Source organism: Rhinolophus ferrumequinum, chromosome 25, assembly GCF_004115265.2.
Source record: "Rhinolophus ferrumequinum isolate MPI-CBG mRhiFer1 chromosome 25, mRhiFer1_v1.p, whole genome shotgun sequence".
NCBI lineage: Eukaryota > Metazoa > Chordata > Mammalia > Chiroptera > Rhinolophidae > Rhinolophus > Rhinolophus ferrumequinum.
In genome coordinates, this window is record NC_046308.1 from 20466034 (window position 1) to 20485919 (window position 19886).

A 19886-nucleotide genomic window follows, 5' to 3' on the forward strand; every position below is an offset into this window, starting at 1 on the left:
CCGATAGATCTTCTACCCATCTGACACCATACATAGTTATTACAATATTATTGACTATGTTCCATATGCTGTACCCTACATCCCCACGACTACTGTGTAACAAGCAATTTGTACTTCTTAATCCCTTCCCCTTTTCACCCACTCCCAACCCCCTCCCATCTGGCAACCATCAAAATGTTCTCGTATCTACATTGTTTCTGTTTTGTTTGTTCTTTTGTTCTTTATATTGCACTTATAAGTGAAATCATATGACATTTGTGTTTTGCTGTCTGACTTACTACACTCAGCACAGTACCCTCTAGGTCCATCCATGTTGTTGCAGATGGCAAGATTCCATTCATTCTTACAGCTGAGTAATAGTCCATCGTATATATGTACCACCTCTTCTTTATCCATTCAGCCATTCAGGGACACCCAGGTTGGCTTCATAGCTTGGCTTACGTTAATAATGCTGCAGTGAACATATGGATGAGCACGTCCCCTCGAAGTGGCATTCTGGGGTTCTTTGGATAAGTTACCCAGAAGTGGGATTGCTAGGTTCTTCTTTGCCTCTTGTTATAGTCTTTGTTTTAAAGTATGTTTTGTCTGCTCTAAGTATTGCTACCCCAGATTTTTGTTTACTTGTTTTCCATTTTTATGAAATATCTTTTTCCATCCCTTTACTTTCAGTCTGTGTGTGTATTTCGATCTAAAGTGCGTCTCTTGTAGGCAGCGTATATAAGGGTCTTGTTTTCTTATCCATTCAGCCCCCTATCTTTTGACTGGAGCATTTACTCCATTTCCATTGAAAGTAATTGTTGATAGGTATGTAGGTATTGCCATTTTATTCATATATATATATATATATATATTTTTTTTTTTTTTTTTTTTTTTTTTTTCATCTTAAGTCCTCTAAGATTCCTTGTAACACTGATTTGGTAGTGATGAACTCCTTTAGCTTTTTCTTGTGTGGGAAGCTTTTTATCTGTCTTGCGATTCTAAATGATAGCTTTTCTGTGTAGAGTAATCTTGGTTGTAGGTCCTTTCTTTGTATCACTTTGAACATTTCTGGCCAGTCCCTTCTGGCTTGCAAAGCCTTTGTTGAGAAATCAGCTGACATCAACCCTCAGGCTCATTGGTTGTGAGGACTGGCCGTGACTACAGTGGAGGAGCTGTGGTGCGGGGGCTGATCCCATAGAGCAGGATCTGCCTCAGCAGGACTTTGGTGCTGGCCCAATCCGCCCCTTGGGTGTGTCTTTCTTGGAGGCAGCTGGGTGATGCTCCAGCTCATTTCAAAGCTGGCCACTGGGGGCGCCAGCCCCAGGACCCCTTGGAGGGGATCCGCTGCAGGTCAAGTTCAGTAGCCGGTGCCCCACCTGGGACCACCCGGCAGGAGCCACAAAGAAATCCGCAGATGGCTGCCGCCCTGTGCTGTGCTTGGCAGTGCCTCAAGAAGCCAAGCTGCGAACAAGGCTGGCTGTCACTAGTGCCGGGCTTAGAGCTGCTCAGCCAGAGGTACAGGACACGCTCAAGCCAGATGCTGCTTGTCTGGGTTCCTGCAAATCTTTGAGAGACCCTAGGAAAGTCTGCAGCATGAGCTAAGGCAGGCAGTTTTTACGGAAAAGTCACCGGCTTGGATATGCTGAAGAGTTGGATGGGCATGGCAAAGGATTAGCGGAGACTCAGATGTGGCGCTGCCCGTATCTGCATGCTAGGAGGAGGGCAGGCTCAAGAAAGAAACAGTGGCTTCTGCCAGTTCCTCTGTCAAGGAGAAAGCTGCCCCTCCAGCCCCCATCCCAAGCCAGACAACTCAGTTCCCCACTATATGCCCCGGCCGCCTCTCCAGCTGCTGCTCCAGCTGCTGCCCCAGCACTGGAGCTCAGAGCGAGTGATTTTGTCTGTGGGTAAGTCCGTGAACTGTCCCTTTCAGAGAATCCCCTGTCTCCAGCCCCCCTCCATCTCACTCAGTCACAATATCTGCTGGTTTCACAATCAGAAATTATGGGGATTTCTCTCCCTAGCAGTGGAACCCTGGGCTGGGGTGGGGCTGGGACATCTCCCTCCTGCGGGGGGCAGGGAGCCTCCACAGCTGAGATATCCCTCCTGATTTTTTATGGTCCTACGCGAGTATGGAACCAGCCTGTTCTGCAACTCTGCCCCTCTTACCAGTCTTGACGTGGCTTCTTCTGCATGTCCTTAGTTGTAGGGCTTTGGTTCAGCAAGATTTTAGGCGATTCTCAATGATGGTTGTTTTGTAGTTTAGTTGTAATTTTGATGTGGTCGTAAGAAAAGGTAAGCACAGTGTTTACCTACTGTGCCATCTTGACTGGAACCCTCCAGGGATTGTGGATTCTGATTCTGACAGGGAATACACTTTAAGTCTACAATCAAGGAGGCTTTGGTTGTGTTTGCACTGTAAATCTGTTCTCTTCAGTGGTTGACATACCTGAAGGCAACAAACATTCTGTCTCTACTTGTACATTGTGTTTCTGGGAGTAGAAGGATGATGGGTTTTTTGTTTTGTTTTTAATTAGGAAAATGTTCAAAAGTATAGAAAAATATAAACAATAGTGTAATAAACAGCTATATACTTACCATCTAAATTCAACAAATGATAATATTTGCTTCCTTTTTTTCTGAAGCATTGCAAAGTAAATTACAGACATCATGACATCTTACATCTAAACATTTCAGCATGCATCACCCAAGAAGAGCATTTTCTTAATAACCACAATATCATATGATCCCTACCAACGGGAATAGCAGTTCCCTGTTATCCAGTACCCAGCCTATATTCAAATTTCCACTGTTGCCTTCAAAATGTCTTTTATGTCGGTTTTTTTCAAACCAAGATTCAAGTAAGGATTGATTACTCGCTACGTTTGGTTATGTATCTTAAAGCCTCTTAGTAACAACCCCTCTCTCCCCCCCCACTTCTTTTGTTTTAATGTGTTTGTTTATTTTTTAGTTGGCGGTAAAATATACATAACAGAATTTGTCATCTTAACCATTTTTACATGTACAGTTCTGTGATATTTAAGTACATTCACATTATTGTGCAACCATCACCACTGTCCATCTCCAGAACTTTTTTCATCTTGCGAAACTGAAACTCTTGGGGCAGCTGGATGGCTCAGTTGGTTAGAGCACGAGCTCTGAGCAACAGCGTTGCTGGTTCGAGTCCCACATGGGCCAGTGAGCTGCGCCCACCACAACTATGCGCCCACCACAACTAGACTGAAGACAATGAGCTGCCGCTGAGCCACCGGAGGGGCAGCCAGATGGCTCCGTTGGTTAGAGTGCAAGCTCTTAACAACAAAGTTCCTGGTTCAATTCCCCATGGGATTGTGGGCTGTGCCCCCTGCAATTAAAGATTGAAAACGGCAACTGGACTTGGAGCTGAGCTGCGCCCTCCACAACTAGATTGAAGGGCAACTATTTGGAGCTGATGGGCCCTAGAGAAACACACTGTTCCCCAGTATTCCCCAATAAAATTTATATTAAAAAAAAAAAAAACTGAAACTCTTTACCCGTTAAATACCACCTCCCCATTCTCCTTTTCCCCATCCCCTGGCAACCACCATTCTCCTTTCTGTCTGAATTTGAGTACTCTAGGTACCTCACATTTACAGTGTTAACTCTTTTGTGACTGGCTTATTTCACTTAGCATAATGTACACAATTTTTTAACATGACATTGACTTTTTGAATAGGAAGGTGAGTTATTTTGTACAATGTTTCATATTCTCGATTTGCCTGTTTCTTTCCTTTTGATGTCATTTGATTTTCCTTCTTTCTATGTAGCTCCTATAAACGAAGTTAAATCTAAGGACTTGATTAGATGGAAGTTAAACATTTTTTGGCAAGACTTCCTCATAGGCAGTAATATGTGATAAGATCACTTCTGTAATGTCTAAAATGGCATTGTCTGCCATGAGGCACAGTTTAGGAGTAGCTTCTGATTTTCATAGCCTGGAAGATCCTTTTTGCTTGTTATGTTGGCCCAGAATAGCTCCATATATATAGCTTCACCATAACTATTTTGCAAGCCTGTCATATGTCCATTTCTCCAAATTGCAGTAATTCCTGCTTTGGGGGAGTTTACAGTCTTTTGGAGTAGGAATTTGCTAAGTAACAGGTTCAGAGAGATTATTTTACCTTTTGCCCTAATAAACTTCCATTTCCTTCCTGTTTTGTTTCAGCTGCTGCGCAGGTTCTGGAACCTCTGGCAGTCTCGGATGGAGCAGAGGGAGGAAAGGGAGCAGCTCCCCTGCCTGCGAGCTGCCTGGGAGCACTACAGGTAGGGACTCTCTTCTTCTCCTTACGTTGTGACTCACTCACCGTTCTCCAGGGGTGATCACTTACCCTTCCATGACCTGTTGCGCCAGATTCAGAAAGACCCTGCTGTAAACCAGTGGTTTCTGAGCTTGCGTTTTCCTTTTGGCTGCTCAGAGGAGACGTGGAATGAGGATGTTTGTACTGGTTCTTGGCCACCATAGTTTGAAGTATTTGCCCACTAGCTCACTGCCTCTGTTCTTCAGGCTTTAGTGATGTTCACATCTTCAAATTCATGCACTGATACTGTTCAAGAGAAGGCTCAAGTGAATATTTGTGACTTGGTCTTGAAGGGTGCAGAGAGTGTCCTCAGTTTTTTAGAGTTAATCAGTTAAAATAAATAAATAAAAGTGCCACATGTCCATGAGGAAAACTTAATGTATAGGAAGGAAGGTAGAAAGTAAAATAAAAGCTGCCTGGGTCCCTCCCTCCAACCCCTTAGTCCTATTCTTCAGAGGTAACCACTATTCACTTGCTAGAAATGGTCAATATACCCCCCCCAAAAAAAAAAGTTTAATCAATTTAATTTGCATAGTTGTAGGTCCAATTCTGGAGCATTTTTTAATGAGTCAGTGAGAATTCCAATATTTAACTGACTCATCTTGGAGTTACCAGAGTATACCATTGTTCTAAATCCTGGCTTACAAAACTGGTGTGGTTCTCACTCTCAAAATCACTGCATGAAAGGAGCATGTCACATAACCTGGGTGGTGGTAAATAACCTCCAGAGTTTGGCCATAAAACCAGAAGGATATTTGGGGGGATTTCATGCATATTACCTAAGTTTCAGAGGAATTGTGCTTAGTGGTCTAGTTAGGTTTACAAGAAAGTTGTCAAAATTTAGGGGCAAGCCACAGCCCAAAATCAGGGTTGACAGGTTTCATGTTAGATACCAGGTTCTTATTTCCCTCTATCCTAGAGTGAAACCCACGGGGTGACTTTAACACTCAAGATGTAACTATACCTGCCTTAAAAACAAAACAAAAACTTAAAAGATGGGCAGTACCTTGGTGTTCTGTGTTTTATTTCAGAATAACATTGCTACACAAGTGTATCAAATTGTGGCTACAGCATACTCAGAAGAGGCGATACAAGCAGGTATGAAGTACTTCCTAGCAGATTGCTTTGCTGGCTTACATTCTTGGACCCATTTGCTTTGGAAAGATTCTTGGCAAAGGCCTATGCCAACAGGTGTTGGTGTTTGGATTTGGAAGAGAGGGTGCTGTAAAAAAGTCAAAGGTATTTCCCCCGGTTCCCTCTAGTGATGTCAGAAAATCCGCATAACAGCCATTCCTTCATCTGCTACGAAAATGGAGGTGTTCTCTGAAAGTGACAAACTCTTTTTCATTCCATTCATTTCTTTACTCAGATTCATTTATTAGTTAGCCAGTCTGTCACCCAGCGGGACCTTCAGGAGATACTGGGAAAGGTCAAAAGCGTAATTGTCATATATCCCACGGTTCAACAGTGTGAGACACAGGTACCCACAGTGGGTAGTAGGAGGTGGGAGTCAGGCTGACGAATTGGTAAAGGCAGATTGAGAAAGACAGACCCAGTTCCATTTAAGAAAGACTTACTGAGCGGCTGCTATGCCTCAGATACTGCGCTAAGCACTGAAGATACAGCTGGAATACAAAGCAGACAAAGCTCCTGTGCTCACAGGCTTGTAATTTAGCCCCCGGGTGGCAAATAAGTGTGATCTTGCAGGCCAGCTCTAATGATGAGGGGAAGCTGTCTGGAGTGCTGAACCCAGAAGGGTTTTGAGGCCACGTTCAGGCTCAGGACTGTGTGTTCAGTTGATGACGTCTGCATGGGCATTGCAGTGGCAAGTGGCACCACTGCACATGCCTCTTTTTGCCCATGCCTGGCAGTAAAACAGGCCAAGTCAGACCAAACTCCTCCCAGTTACGTTTGTGCTGCCCTCTCCATCCCCCACCGCCATCTGCTGCTAGAGTCTAAAGATTTTGGCTGGCTCTTCATAGTTTTGGAATAAAATCCAAATTTTTATCGAGGCGTACAAACTCCTTTGGGATCTCATCCCTGTCTGTTTCTCTACCTTTTCTGTTACCACTCTCTCTGTTCCTTCACAACTGCGCCCTGACCAGTTAAGCTGCCAGTCCTTCTCTGCATGTACTCTGCCCTCCTGCTTTTCACTGTACCTGCGCCTCTCTATTCCTCACTACCCTTTCAGCTCAGGTATTACCTCTTCCCCCAGCCCCACCCAGGTGTGTGTTTCTTTATCAGAATGTTCATCCCATGGTTGTTTACTGCCTCTCCCTACCAGGCTGTAATGTTCTTGAGGGTACAGCCTGTCTGTCTCTTTCTTCTCTTTAGCCCACCACAGTGCTTGGAGGAGGGTAGGTGCTGACTAATATTTAGACAAATGAATGAACAAATGAGTGAACAAAAAACCAGACAAACTGTCCTTGATCGCTTCAGAGTTTTTTCCAAGGATCGGCTCGGTTCTTGGAGTTTGGATAGTTAGCCCAGGGCATGGCTTGTTTTTGTCACCTTTGCCTTCCATGCCTAGAAAATGCTTAGAACTGTTGCATTCTTTGATGTCCCTCTGGATTATGTGGCTGTTTCTGAAAGGACATTGCCACTTGATCTCTGAAGGTCATTTAATGCAAGCTCAAAAGAATGTAGAGAGACCTTTTAGAAATAGAATGTGAGTGCCAGAGTTGAAAAGTTGTGTCTTTTTAAGGTGGAAAAGAAGCAGAGGGTCTCTTTTAGCTCCTTCTTGGCAAAAGAGAGCACCGTGACACTGGGGCCCAGCACTGGTGAAAGGTCAGGGGTCAGTACTCTTATCTGTCAGACTGCTAGCATGGCATGCATAGTGGAAGGTCTGGGAAATAGTAAGGGCCCTGCTTAGTTGTTTTTAAAAAATCTTTAGCTCACAATCTGAATTTCATCTCTTGGTTTAGATATCCAAGGAGCACATCAGTCCTTTCTATTTAGAAACAGATATAAATATTAATTATTATGGGTTCTTTTGAAAAAGTAATAAAGAACGGCAAAATGTTTGCCAGTTGTTGAGCTGGATGATAAGTTCATGGGGATTCCTTATACTACTGCTTCTACTTTTGTTTACATTTGAAATTGCCCATAATAAACAGTAAAAAGAAAAGTAACATATAGACAGTTTTGAAAATTTCCGACGTGTAGAAAGACATAAAGAGGAAAAACTAAAAACACCCATAATCTTGCCTCTTGAGATGACATTTGGTGAATATCTTTTTCTCTCTGTGTGAATAGGAGTGTGTGTACTCATATATTCCCACATGTGTGAATACTGTTCAGTTATCTATCGCTATGTAAACAATCACCCCAAACTCAGTGGCTTAAAACAACCATTTTATTATGCTTAAGAATTCTGTGTGTCAAACATTGAGACAGAATATAGCAAGGATGGCTCCATGGTTTTTGGAGCTTCGGCTGGGGAGATTCACATGGCAGGAGGTTGGAATCATTTAGAAGTTTCTAAACTCACATGTCTGGTTCCTGGGCTGGAATGACTTGAAGACTGGGCCCAACTGGGAGTGTTAACCAGAGCACCTACATGTGGCCTCTTCAAGAGACTTGAGCTTCCTCACAGTGTGGCGGCCTCAGGGTGGTCAGACTTCCTGTGTTACACCTCAGGGCTCCAAAAGTGAGCGTTTTAATAAACAAGACAGAAGTTCTATGGCCCTTTATGACCTAGCCTTGGAAGTCACATAGTGTCATTTTCACCATTGTCTATTAGTCAAAGGACTCACTGTCCCACCCAGATTCATGGGAGAGGGCATAAAGCAATTCTCAGTACAGGAGAATCAAAGAATTTGAAGTCCTGTTTTAAAAACCGCCACACATGCATATATGCTTTTTCCCTGCAAGATGTTGGATTATGGAGGCATATATATATGTTCTATGTCAGTTGTCTGTCTTCGTACTGACATATCAGTGAAATAGTAGTAACCTTTTATAATTACGTAAAAATTTAAAGAATCTGTATTACAAATAAAACATTTTAAATAAAATCAAAAGGTACAGGGTGGGAACAATATTGATAACATACATGACAAAGGACTAAAATTTCTTAAGGTTCAAGAAGCACATTGTATAGGTATATATCACTGAGTTAAATGCTGACAATCAGATAGTGAAACGGGCAATGGGTATGAACCCTTAGGCCATAGGAAAAAAATTTAGATAAATATATATATATATATATACGTATATATATATATACACACACACACACACACACACACGCACACATAAAAATATATGAAGAGATGCTTAACCCACTCTGCTTTTAGTTAAAGTGAAAAATTTTCACTTATCATATTTCAGTTTTCATCTACCATATTGGCAAAGATTAAAAATAATAATTTAATCTTTTTCTCAAATTGTGTAGGAAGCAAACCTCCCTCAAGAGTGTGACCCTGAAGGGTCATTTTCTTTTTAAATATAAAGTACAAGTAAAGGTCATTCGTTGTTTCACTTCAGCTGCTGCAGGCCAGAGCAGACAGTCACTTCCAGCAGAGAGCCCTACCTGCGGCCTTCCAGGCGTGGAGAAGACTCTGGCAGTGGCGGCAGCAAGAAAGTGTTCTTCATGCGAGAGCGGCACGCTTTCACAGGTAGGCTCTGCAGCCCCTGCGTGCGCTGAGGCAGGCGTCTTGGGTCTAATTCTGCCACCGACATAGCCTTTTGCTTTTCAGCTTCCCAGCCCCCTAGGCCCAGTTTCTTCCTGGTGTTTCAATCATGTGGGCTCATTGATTTCATCCAGCAGAAGACAGCCAGTCTTTCCCCCTGGGAACACTTTTGTCCATCTTTAGTGCACATGCTTTCAAAACGGCCTGAGTTTTATGCCTCTTCCCTCATTACAAGCCGCAGTAAGCTCCATTAAAGCTGTCCAGTAGCTTTCTGGATCAGAGTGTGGTTGGACCTTGCGTTGCTTTGGCAGGCATTCTTGAGTGTGATTTCCCCGAAACGATTGGTTCCTATTCTGCTAGACCTGGCTTTTTAAAGTCTTGAAACTATAGTTATCAACAAAATTAAGATGGCAGGGAGCAGAGCTACATCTTTTTTAGCTCCCACAGGGGCAGGCTTCCCCGTAGTGGGGCCTTACTGCATGTTGGTGGAACGTAAGGAAATTATTCATCGCTACAGAGTTCTGGTCAAAATGGTGGAGGAGAGGCCATAAAAATCACTGACAAATTGTAACAAATTAGTGGTTTTTATAGGCAAAAATATGTTAGAGTAAAGGGCAGGAATGGAACAATCATATCATTAGATGAACATTAATATAAGTATAATGTAAGAGTTTAATCATTTGAAGTTATTCAACTTTGCAAAAGCATAAATAAAACATAACTAAAAAATTATTAGTTGCTAACTTGGTGTCTGCCACTGTGACAGGTGGGCATGATGTGATTGATGTGCTGGGAGAAAGGCAGCAAATACAGACTTGTTCGCCTGTGACATCTTAATAATTTTTTATAATCTTTATCATCATCTTTATAATTTCCTTATCGCAGCAGTCCTGAGAGAACAGGTTCAAAATGATAAATGTAACACAACCAGTAATTAGCAGAGCCAAGTTTAAATTCAGATCTCCCTGATTCCAAAGTCCAAGGAAGATCTTTTTAATGGCTTTGTAGGAACTTTAAATCTTTGGTGGGAGATAAGACTGTTACACAAGAAACAACTGAAGAACAGTTCAAGAGAGGAGATCCTTGTGTCCTCAGTTACGTCCGCCACAAGTTCCCCTAGAGCTCCGAGCTGGCTGAGGGTAGAACCTGGGGGAGACTTGGCTGTGAGCCGAGGGGGTAAGGATGGATGGTGGGAGCGCAGGACCAGGAGGCACAGAGGGGGATTGCCTGGTCCAATAGATAGGTAATGGACGGATGTTGGAGCAAGTGCCAGCAGCTGGGAAAGCGACAGTTTTGGAGACTGATCTGAGTACTCAGTACATAAATTTTGGACTGAAAGACAAGAGGGAGGGACATGTATTGGGAGAAGTTGCAGTGATCTTGACTTTGGAGGACTCTGAATGCTCATCTCAGAGATTAGCCAGAACCCACCTGGCTCCTTAGCACAGAGTCCAACGACATGTTTTTAGGGGCCAGTGGCGGGACATAGTTGCTGACGAGGGGATAACACTTACCTCTGCCCCTCCCTTCTGCAGAGAGAGTGGCTTTGTCTTTATCTAGTTTCTGTGTTGAGGTCTGGTATAATAAAATTCATTCAAAAAATGGCTTCACTACGTAAAACACACACACACACACATCTCTTTGTTTCGTTTACAAATAAAGTCACGGTTGATTCTATTGCTTTTTTGTATTTTGGCATGCTGCAGGGACCCAAAATTGAGAGTACCTTTGAAATAGCCATGAGGAGCTTCTAAAAGGATTTTTGTTGGGGAGCAGGCTTAGGCCAATTTGCAACTACTCTCGTGAGACAAAGGGTGGAGGGTGAATTGGAGAGAGGGATTAGCCTGGAGACTTGAAGGATTGTGAGGCCTGATGGAGATTTTATCCTGTTTTGGTTTAGTTGGATCTTTGTAGAAAACTTAGTTTTTCAGGTTCCTGCCTCCTTGGTTCTTGAGGGAACACAGTGCCTGAGAGCCTGTCTCAGAGGAAGCTGGACAGGCCCCCGTTCAGACCCTTGCTCTGCCACTTGTCAGCTCGGTGACCCTGGGCAAACAACTCAGTCTCTCTTAGCCGCAGTTTCCTCAAATGTAAAATGGAGGTGACTTGATTACAGTCCTTATCTCATAGGGTTGTCATGAAAACTAAGTGGGGTAATCCATGTAAGATACAAGCCGAGTGCCCAGCACAGAATAGTAATTCTCTCTCTAACCCCTAGAATTGACTTGTGATCTATGGTAAATTAGTTTTCCCAGGTTTGGTTTGCAGTTTAGCATATCAGAGTTCCAAACAAATATGTATATTTTATCTTTCCATGATTCTTAGGGTTTTTTTTTTTAATGTCTTAGGAATATGAACAGAATTTATGGTGGAATCTCATGAATGATGACTAAAAATGGTAGTTTATTAACCCACCAGTGAAAATTTTAGCTCAATTGAAAAAAACAACAACTTACATACAGTTAAAGGCACAGATATTACGTAAACAGTTTGATGAGTTTTCATGTCCCCTTCCAGCCCATCCCCTCCCAATAGGTAACCACTATTCTGATTTCTGTCATCCTAGGTTCATTTTGCCTGTTTCTGAAGTTTATGTAATAGGTACCGTGTTTCTCCGACAGTAAGACCTAGCTGGAGAATCAACTCTAATGCGTCTTTTGGAGCAACAATTAATATAAGACCGAGTATTATATTTATTTTATATTATATATTACATTATGTTATGTTACATTATATTATTATTATAAAGACCCGGTCTTATATTATAGTAAAATAAGACTGGGTCTTATATTAATTTTTGCTCCAAAAGACACATTGGAGCTGATTGTCCGGGCTAGGTCTTATTTTTGGGGAAACCCGGTATGTGCTCTGTTGTGTCTGGCTTCTATTAAAGTTCAGCATAATATTTTTGAGATTGAGTATCAGTAGTTCAGTCTTTTATTTACTGAGTAGTACTGTATTGTATGACTATAAGACACTATGTTGATTGATTTTAACATAGGAGTTGTTTCCAGTTTGAGGCTATTATGAATAAAGCCGCTGTAAACATTTATTTTAGTGGACTGTTTCCACTTTTCTTGGGTAAATACCTACAAGTAGACTTACGGACCATAGGGTGGGTATATGCCCACAGATAGTCACATCATTTTATACTCCCACCAGCAATATGAGAATTCGAGTTGCTCCACATCTTCACCAGCATTTGGTATTGACAATTTTTCAGCCATTCTGATTGGTCAGGAGTACGCATTTCCCCATGACTAAGGATGTTGAGCACCATTAAAGCCTAATCAGCCAGGAACAAAAGCCTGTTTAGCCAAGTCAGATGGATTGTAGGAACCCTGGAGGGCTCCTCCACCTGAGGGAAAGGAATTTGTAAGGTTTGTGTTCCCACTCAAGGATTCTGAGGAGGGTCAGAGAGAAACCGGGATGGTTTTGGGGTTGGTTGCTCTTTCTGAGGCAAGATTAGGAGGGATGAGAAGTGGGGATTCACTAGGGACCATTGTCATGGGTATCCTCGGGAATAAATGAAGATAGCAGAGCTCCTCTGGGGCTCATTGGCAAGGAAGCAGTACCCACCTGGTGGTGGTGGTGGGGGTGGTGGGGCGGGGGGGCCCTTGTGGCATTGTACAACTGCTGGTTGACCTTGGGAGAAACAGTGTTTCCTTGCAGCTGGCTTTATAAACTGTGTCCGTCCTCCTAATCGGATTAGCAGTAGGGCTGCTTTTATACTTCTTATTCTTTGAATGGCAGATTTTGACTCTTTCAGCCTTTATCACGTGCTTATTGACTGTTTGCTTGTCTTTTGTGAAGTGTCTGTTCAAGTATTTTCCCTAGCCTTTTAAAAAAATGTGTCTTTTTAAAAAACTACTGATTTGTAGAAGTTCTTCATATCTTTCTTCCTTCCTTCCTCTCTCCCTCCCTCCTTCCTTTTTAAATTGCATAGGGTTTTCTGTATAAATAATTATGTCATATGCAAATAAAGACAACTTTTATCTTTTCCAGCCTGTATGCTTTATTTTGGCCTTATTGCCACGGCTAGGATCTCCAGTAAAGTGTTGAATAGAAGCAATGAGAGGGTATCTATGAAGGTCTGACAGTTAAGTTCACGAACTCATCCTAGAAAAAGTGCTGCATACCCTATTGCTGAATATCACTACGGTCACCTTCCAAGTACTCCCCTTGGGAAGCTGTGCACCGATGCCAGCACCTAGTCCACCCTTCAAAGCAATTTTGGAACTCTTTTTCTGGAATGGGCATCACAGCTGTCGTCATATTACCCTTAATGTCCTGAATGTCATCAAAATGTCTTCCTTTCAATATTTCCTTTATCTTCAGGTAAAGAAAGAAGTCATTGGGGGCCAGATCAGGTGAGTAGGGAGGGTGTTCCAATGCAGTTATTTGTTTACTGGCTAAATACTCCCTCACAGACAGTGCCATGTGAGCTGGTGTATTGTCGTGATGCAAGAGCCATGAATTGTTGGCGAAAAGTTCAGGTCGTCTAACTTTTTCACACAGCCTTTTCAGCACTTCCAAATAGTAAATTTGGTTAACTGTTTGTCCAGTTGGTACAAATTCATATAATTTGTATCAAATAATTCCTTTGATATAAAAAAAGTTAGCAACATTGTTGCAACAGTTGGTGAACTTAATTGTCAGACCTTGTGCTTGTCTTCCATAGTCTTAGTGGGAAAACAGAAAGTCAGTATTTTACTATTGAATATGTTAGTATTTCATAGATGCTCTTTAATAGATGGAGAATGTTTCCTTCTTAGTTTATTGAGAGTTTTTTATTATGAATGGTGGTTGAATTTTGCCAAGTGCTTTTTCCACATTTATTGAGATGATCATATGTAGTGTTTCCAGGTGGGAATTCCCGCCCGTTCTCAGGGATCTTTTTCACTTGCCTGTTCCTGAATCCCGAGATAAGTTGGTCAGGAAATTGGGAAAGTCGGCTCCTTGAACCCAGTGATACCCACAATTGGAAATAAACATACTACTCACAATGTATCTCTTAGACATTTTTCCTATTTATCACTAGGGTTTCCGGGCGGGAATTCCCGCCTGTTCTTGTGAATTTTTTTCGCTTTTTAGTTCCTGAATCCCTAGCAAAGTTGGTTGGGAAATCAGGAAAATTGGCTCCTTGAACCTAGGTAGTTGGTAGTATCGGCCGTCACTTTGTGGAAATGATTCATCGTGGAGAACAGAAAACAGTTTGTATCTTGGGATTCGGGAACGGGAAAGCGAAAATAATTCCTGAGAATGGGCGGGAATTCCCGCCTGGAAACCCTGATCATATGGTTTTGCTGATTTCCAAATGTTAAATCAACCTTGTATTCCTTGTATACACTCCAGCTGGTTGTGATGTATTACCCTTTTTGCATATAACTGATTTCAATCTGTTCATACCTTATTTAAAATTTTTACATATACTTTTATAAGGGATATTGGTCTGTACATTCCTTTTTATGGCTGAATAATATTCCATTGTATGGATAGACCACCATTTGTTCATCCATATGATTGACTGTTTCCATACCTTTGGGCTGTGGTGAATAATGCTGCGGTGAACATTGGTGTACATGCAACTATTTGAATTCCTGCTTTTAATACTTTTGGATACATACCTAGGAGTGGAATTACTGGATCATATGGTAATTCTATGTTTAACTTTTTGAGGAACTATCAAACTATTTGGTTCGTTTTGTAGTTTTTATTTCTCTGTGAAGATTCCCTGCCTGGTCACTAATTTTGTTCATCTTTTCATTGAAGTAGTCAAACTTATTTATTAGAGCTGTTTTTAAGTTTTTGCTGATTCCAGCATTGAGGTTATTGTTTCTGTTGACAGCTTTTTTTTCCCTTTAAAGGCTGTTTCATTTTGTGGCAGGTGTTTGCATTCAGTTTGTTCTGGTGGTTCCTGTTGGTCCTGTCAAGTCTGATTTTATTCTTTCTTCGTGTGGGTCTTTTTAAATTTTGTCTTCAGTGTTAGCGTATGGCTCTTATCCTGAAGGCTTAGCCTTTCTGAGTTCTGAAGTTCTCAGTGAGGTCTTTCCACTCGGAATGGGCCAGAACTCCATCTTCCAAACCTGTCCAACCTCTGGTATCTCCACTTAGCTCTTAGCCCTCCGGCTACTACTATGTGCTAGCCTGCCTGGAATTTGCCTGTGTAGCTTCAACTTAGGACTCTGGGTGTTTTCCTTTAGACCTTGCAAGGTGTCTGTGAGTGTGCCTGTGTTTGAGGGGCGGGCCCCCCGGCCACAGGTACTCAGGCACTGTGGCTGCCTGGAGGTGTAGACAGGTGGGTGGGGAAGCCCAGGCTTAGGAAGGCCACACAGGTCCACACAGCCCTTGTGTTGTGTTCTTGAACTCTAGTCTCTGCCTTGGCTCAGTGAAACTGTCATGCTCTGCTTAGACTCCCTCCCCCTTCTCTGACTGTCCATAAAGTGGCTCAGGGGCTCACCTTGTGTATTTCTTATCTCTCAAGGATCACAGTCTGAATTGCCTGTAGTCCAGGATCTGAAAACAATTGCCTCATAGATTTTGCACACCCCCCGCCCCCTCCTTTGCCCATGCAAAGTCCCTGTTGTCTGCTGACCAGGTGTCCCAGCGTTGCTTTGCAGGCTTTGACAACATTATGGTGAGCAGTTAGGCCGAGGCAGAGGTGACAAAGCTGTGGTTCCCAAACCTGTCACCCCGTCTACCTCACCGGGAATACTTGTTTTAAGTACTGTTTCTGGGGTGGCCTCAGACCTGCTCCGTCAGCCTTGGGGGTTGAGCATCTGTTTTTAACCACTTCCCCCAAGAACACGTGTCCTGGCTGATCAGTAGGGACTGGCACAGCTTTCGCTAACGATCACTGAACACTGCTGGTGATTCCCCGTGAACTGATGGAGAGTCTGGGTCTCTTAGTCTTTTTCACACCGTGAGCTCTTGGCTGACACCAGAAATAGCTTGGAACATAGTGGGTTGTTTGTGGGGTTTTGGGCTATTATTTTCTGCTTTCCTTTTCTTCCCCTTTCCTTTTTCCCCATCTAAGCTTATGTGCCTCTTAATAGCACAGTGTAAGAGGAGAAATCCGATTATTTGGAACTTCTTGTTCTTTTGTAGTTTTTTTTTATTTTAAGTGCTTTATAATTATGATTTTTTTTTTTATAGGGAGACATTAGAGAAACAAGTATTTACTGTTTGGTGGCAGAAGATGTTTCAGCATCGAGAAAACCGCTTGGCAGAGAGAATGGTAAGTGGCTTAGCCTGAGTGGGTGCCTGCCATGGGCAGGACCTGTTTCAAGCCTGTGCACTCACTGCCCCGTCCTCAGGACATCACCTGGGACTCAGACCCACACTGAAGGGTGTCGTACCTGTGACCAGGACTCACAAGGCAGGGCCAGCGTCTGGGCATCTGTGTCCTTTGTATACATGGTTTCTGGGCCAGGGCAGCTAGCTCCCGAGTGTCCTTTTCTTTTGCTTTGGTCATTATTTGTGACCTGTCGATCTTTCCTGGCTTCTGTACCTGCTCCTTCGTGACCCATTCTCTTCTCCCTGCCATCTTGCCACAGGCCATCCTTCATGCAGAGCGGCAGCTTCTGCGAAGGTCCTGGTCCACGTGGCAGCAGCAGGCGGCTGCACGTCGGCAGGAGCGGCGGTGGCAAGCAGTGGCCTGTGCCCACCACGGCCAGCGGCGGCTCAGGAAGGCTTTCTGTGTCTGGAGGGAGAAAGCCCGAGGGCTCAGATCGGAGTGAGTAGCCGCTTCTCCTCCGGGAGCTTTTCCCCTCTCAGACCAGCTTTGATCATAGTAGCAGCCCTGTCAGCTCTGAGTGCCCATCCAGAGTGTCATGTTAAACTAGATTCTGGTTTTCAAATTCCAGAAAATCAATCTGAAACAGTCTAAGCAAAACCAGGGCTGCAGTGAGAGGATCCTGGGGTACTGCATGGAACCCCCTGCCTCAGGAACTCGACTGGGGAGATATGCCTATGGATCCGAGGTCCTGTCCATGGGCTACATCATGTTCGCTGGTTGGGGCCCATTTGAAGTTACCATGGCCAAGAAATGGACCTAAGGGCCCCGTTTGGAGACAGCTGACCCCCTAGGAGCAGCAGCTGTGGCCGGGGGCAGGCCGTGGCAGTTTTTACCACACCACGTGGTTAGGGGGCCAGGACAGACAGACCCCTGTCGACTGCAGACATTGTCCTGCTCTGGTGCCTGTCTGTATCCACTTTGTGCTCTGAGGACCTCCCCACTTCTCAAACTCTGGCCACATTTCACCTCCTCCTCAGTTGCCTGTACATGAGTACGCTTCAGTGGTACTTGCAGCCTGTGAGGCTGTCTGCAAAAATTTAATAATATGTATACTTTTCTGGGGGGAGAGCTCAAATCTCTTGGCAGGTTTCAGCGAGGGTCTTGACTCTCCTCTCCACCCCCCAAAATTTAAGAACCACTAGACAGGACCAGGGACTGGAGCGGCACCCATCGACAGGGCCCTATACGGGTCTGGGCTGCAGCACTGAACTCTTGACTCTCCCCACAGGAAGATGGGCAGGGTGTTGGCTGCAGAGTTCCACTCGGCACGGCTCCTGCGTTGGGCCTGGAACAGGTGGAGGGAGGTAAGGCTTTGGCACAGGCGCCACCCACGTGTGGCTTGTGGACAGGTGGCACTTTGTATCCGTGTGACTCAGAGCAGACATATGGGCTCCTGCCCCATCCCTTGGAAGCCACCTGGCTCTGAGTATAGGAAGAGGCTGGCCGGGCACAGATGAAGAGTGTTAACCTGGTTTCGTGAGATGATTGGCTCAAAATTTCTTGTTCTTTTAGGTGCTAGGGTGCTCTTATCTGTACTCACTGAATCTAAGTCCTGGTCTATTTATAGACACCCTACCCCGGGTAAAACATGTCTACGCTAACATTTCTGGAGCCTTTACCCTAAGTCGGGCACGTGCCCCATTTGATCCCCTCAAATCACGAGGAAGCTAGGGCTCCCAGGTTTCGTACCTTACCCCAACTCACCCAAACTGAGTGTAAATTGGAGGCAAAGCCAAGCCCGCCCCTGGGCCACCAGCTCTCTCCTCTGTCGCAGTGTCTGGCCCTGCGGGGAGCCGAGCAGCAGAAGCTGACACGTGCAGACCTGCATCACCAGCACACCTCGCTGCACAGGACGCTGCAGACCTGGCGGGTAGGAGCTGCTGCTTCCCTCCAGACTCCTTGTCCTGGCGGGGTGGGGCGGGGAGGGGGAGGGAATTCTGCAGACTTTTTTCTCTTCCTTGTTCTTCCTGCCCTTCTCAGAACAGAGTAATTCCACCAAGCCTCAAACAGAGCAAGTGCCCTGGACAGTGGGTCTTACAGCCACAGGGCTAAGTTCTTTCATCTTTGCTTGGCAGAGTACAAACCAGAAAAGTAAAACCAAGTGCTGTCTGGGGACACCAGCCTTATCAGCAAAGTGGCCCCTTATCCAGGAGTCCAGTGGTTTGACTTACTAGGTGAGGGCTTAGCGAGACAGTCCTGTCCCAGCTGTCTGGGTGGTCTCCTGGCCTTGGGCTCCAGCCTTTCGGCCTCTCCCCACCCCCTTGTGAGTGCTCTGGGCATCACAGTCCCTGCTGAGGACGCCCCTCTGAGGCCTGCCTGGGAGTAGAGAGCGGTGGGCCCAGGGGCTGCCTCCCGTCCTCTTGGTCTCCTGCAGACTTACCAGAGCCAGGTGCAGAGTGTCCTACAAGAGGTGGCAGCCAGGGAGAACCAGCACAAGAGGCAGCTGCTGCGGTGAGTGTCCCAGCATCTCCTGGGCCCAGCCTGAGGGTCAGAGAACAGACTCCAGAGCCTGGCAGGTGGGGTGTTTTGTGCAGGGCCTGGCAGAGGACAGGCCTCGCTGCCTTGTGCTGCTCAGCATAGCTTTGGCTTTTTCACAGCAAGCACTCCATTCCTGATTCACCACCTTTGTCTTGAACCCCTGCTGTGAGCAGAGCGGGGACATCTGGGAAGCAGCTCTCACCGGGATGTCTGTGAGCTGTCCTCCTTGGCGTGCTCCTCTGGGCACTTTTCCCTCCCACTTCAGACCTGGAACATTCAGCTTCTCAAGGCATCACATCAGCACCTCTGCTGCTCCAGGAGCCGCAGTGACTCCCTTTGCCTCTCAGTTCCCAGTCAGTCGCCTCCCCCTTGGCTCTCTGGGCCGTCCACTGACTCTCCAGAGTCATCTCTCCACCTCTAGGACCATCTGCATCTGTGACACCAGGTCACTGTCACTGCCTCGGCTCTGGCTTCCTCATGAGCCCATCCTCCAGCTCCTGCCAAGCCAAGCTCTAAACTCACTCCTCTCCAGGCCTCCCTCATTCCTCTCTGCCTTCTCCCGTGTTTGTTCAGCACACACTGTTCCGGGCTGCCTGTGGGCGGTAGGCCTCGTGGACTTGAAACACCACCGTCCCCCCAGGGTCCCATAAAGTAGCATAGAAAGGAGTCCTCGGACTAAGCCCCAGGCCCCAAGGTGGTGGTGCCCTTCCCCCAGCTTCCTTCTCTCTGTACCTCCCTTTTCACAGCGTGAATCACCTGCATTGTCATTGCCTGGTTATGGTCTGTGTTCCCCATAGCACGTCAGTGTGTGAGGTTATGGTGTTTGGTCTTGTTCAGCCCCGGGTCCCCAGTGCCTGGTCCGCAGCAGCTGTGAGTCATGTGTCCACGTCCACATCAAGGTGGCTGTGAGTGAAATATGTCTCAGGCATAGGGCATCCTTGATTCAGGAGTGGGCTGAAGAACCAGGAAGGATTCACAGAAACCTCACCCTGTCTCTGCACACTGGTGTCACCCCTGTCCCCGGCCTGTGTACCTGCAGGGATGTATTACATCGCTGGAGAGAGAACACCGTGGCTCGTGTAGATGAAGCAAAGAAAACCTCTCGAGCACGTGCTCACTACAGAAGGACCGTGTGTTTCAAGGTGAGGTATGGGGGGGCCAGCTGGT

At 45.2% G+C, this 19886-nt stretch overlaps 1 protein-coding gene across 1 annotated transcript in view; it reads left to right on the top strand.

The window, feature by feature from the left end:
* Window positions 1-19886, top strand: part of SFI1 (SFI1 centrin binding protein) — a 70957-nt gene that overhangs the window by 43901 nt on the left and 7170 nt on the right. The window contains 9 exon segments of the mRNA XM_033097251.1: window positions 4181-4278; window positions 5345-5411; window positions 8802-8932; window positions 16100-16181; window positions 16501-16679; window positions 17470-17545; window positions 18016-18111; window positions 18616-18692; window positions 19759-19861. Of these exon segments, the coding sequence (XP_032953142.1) occupies window positions 4181-4278; window positions 5345-5411; window positions 8802-8932; window positions 16100-16181; window positions 16501-16679; window positions 17470-17545; window positions 18016-18111; window positions 18616-18692; window positions 19759-19861 (909 nt within the window).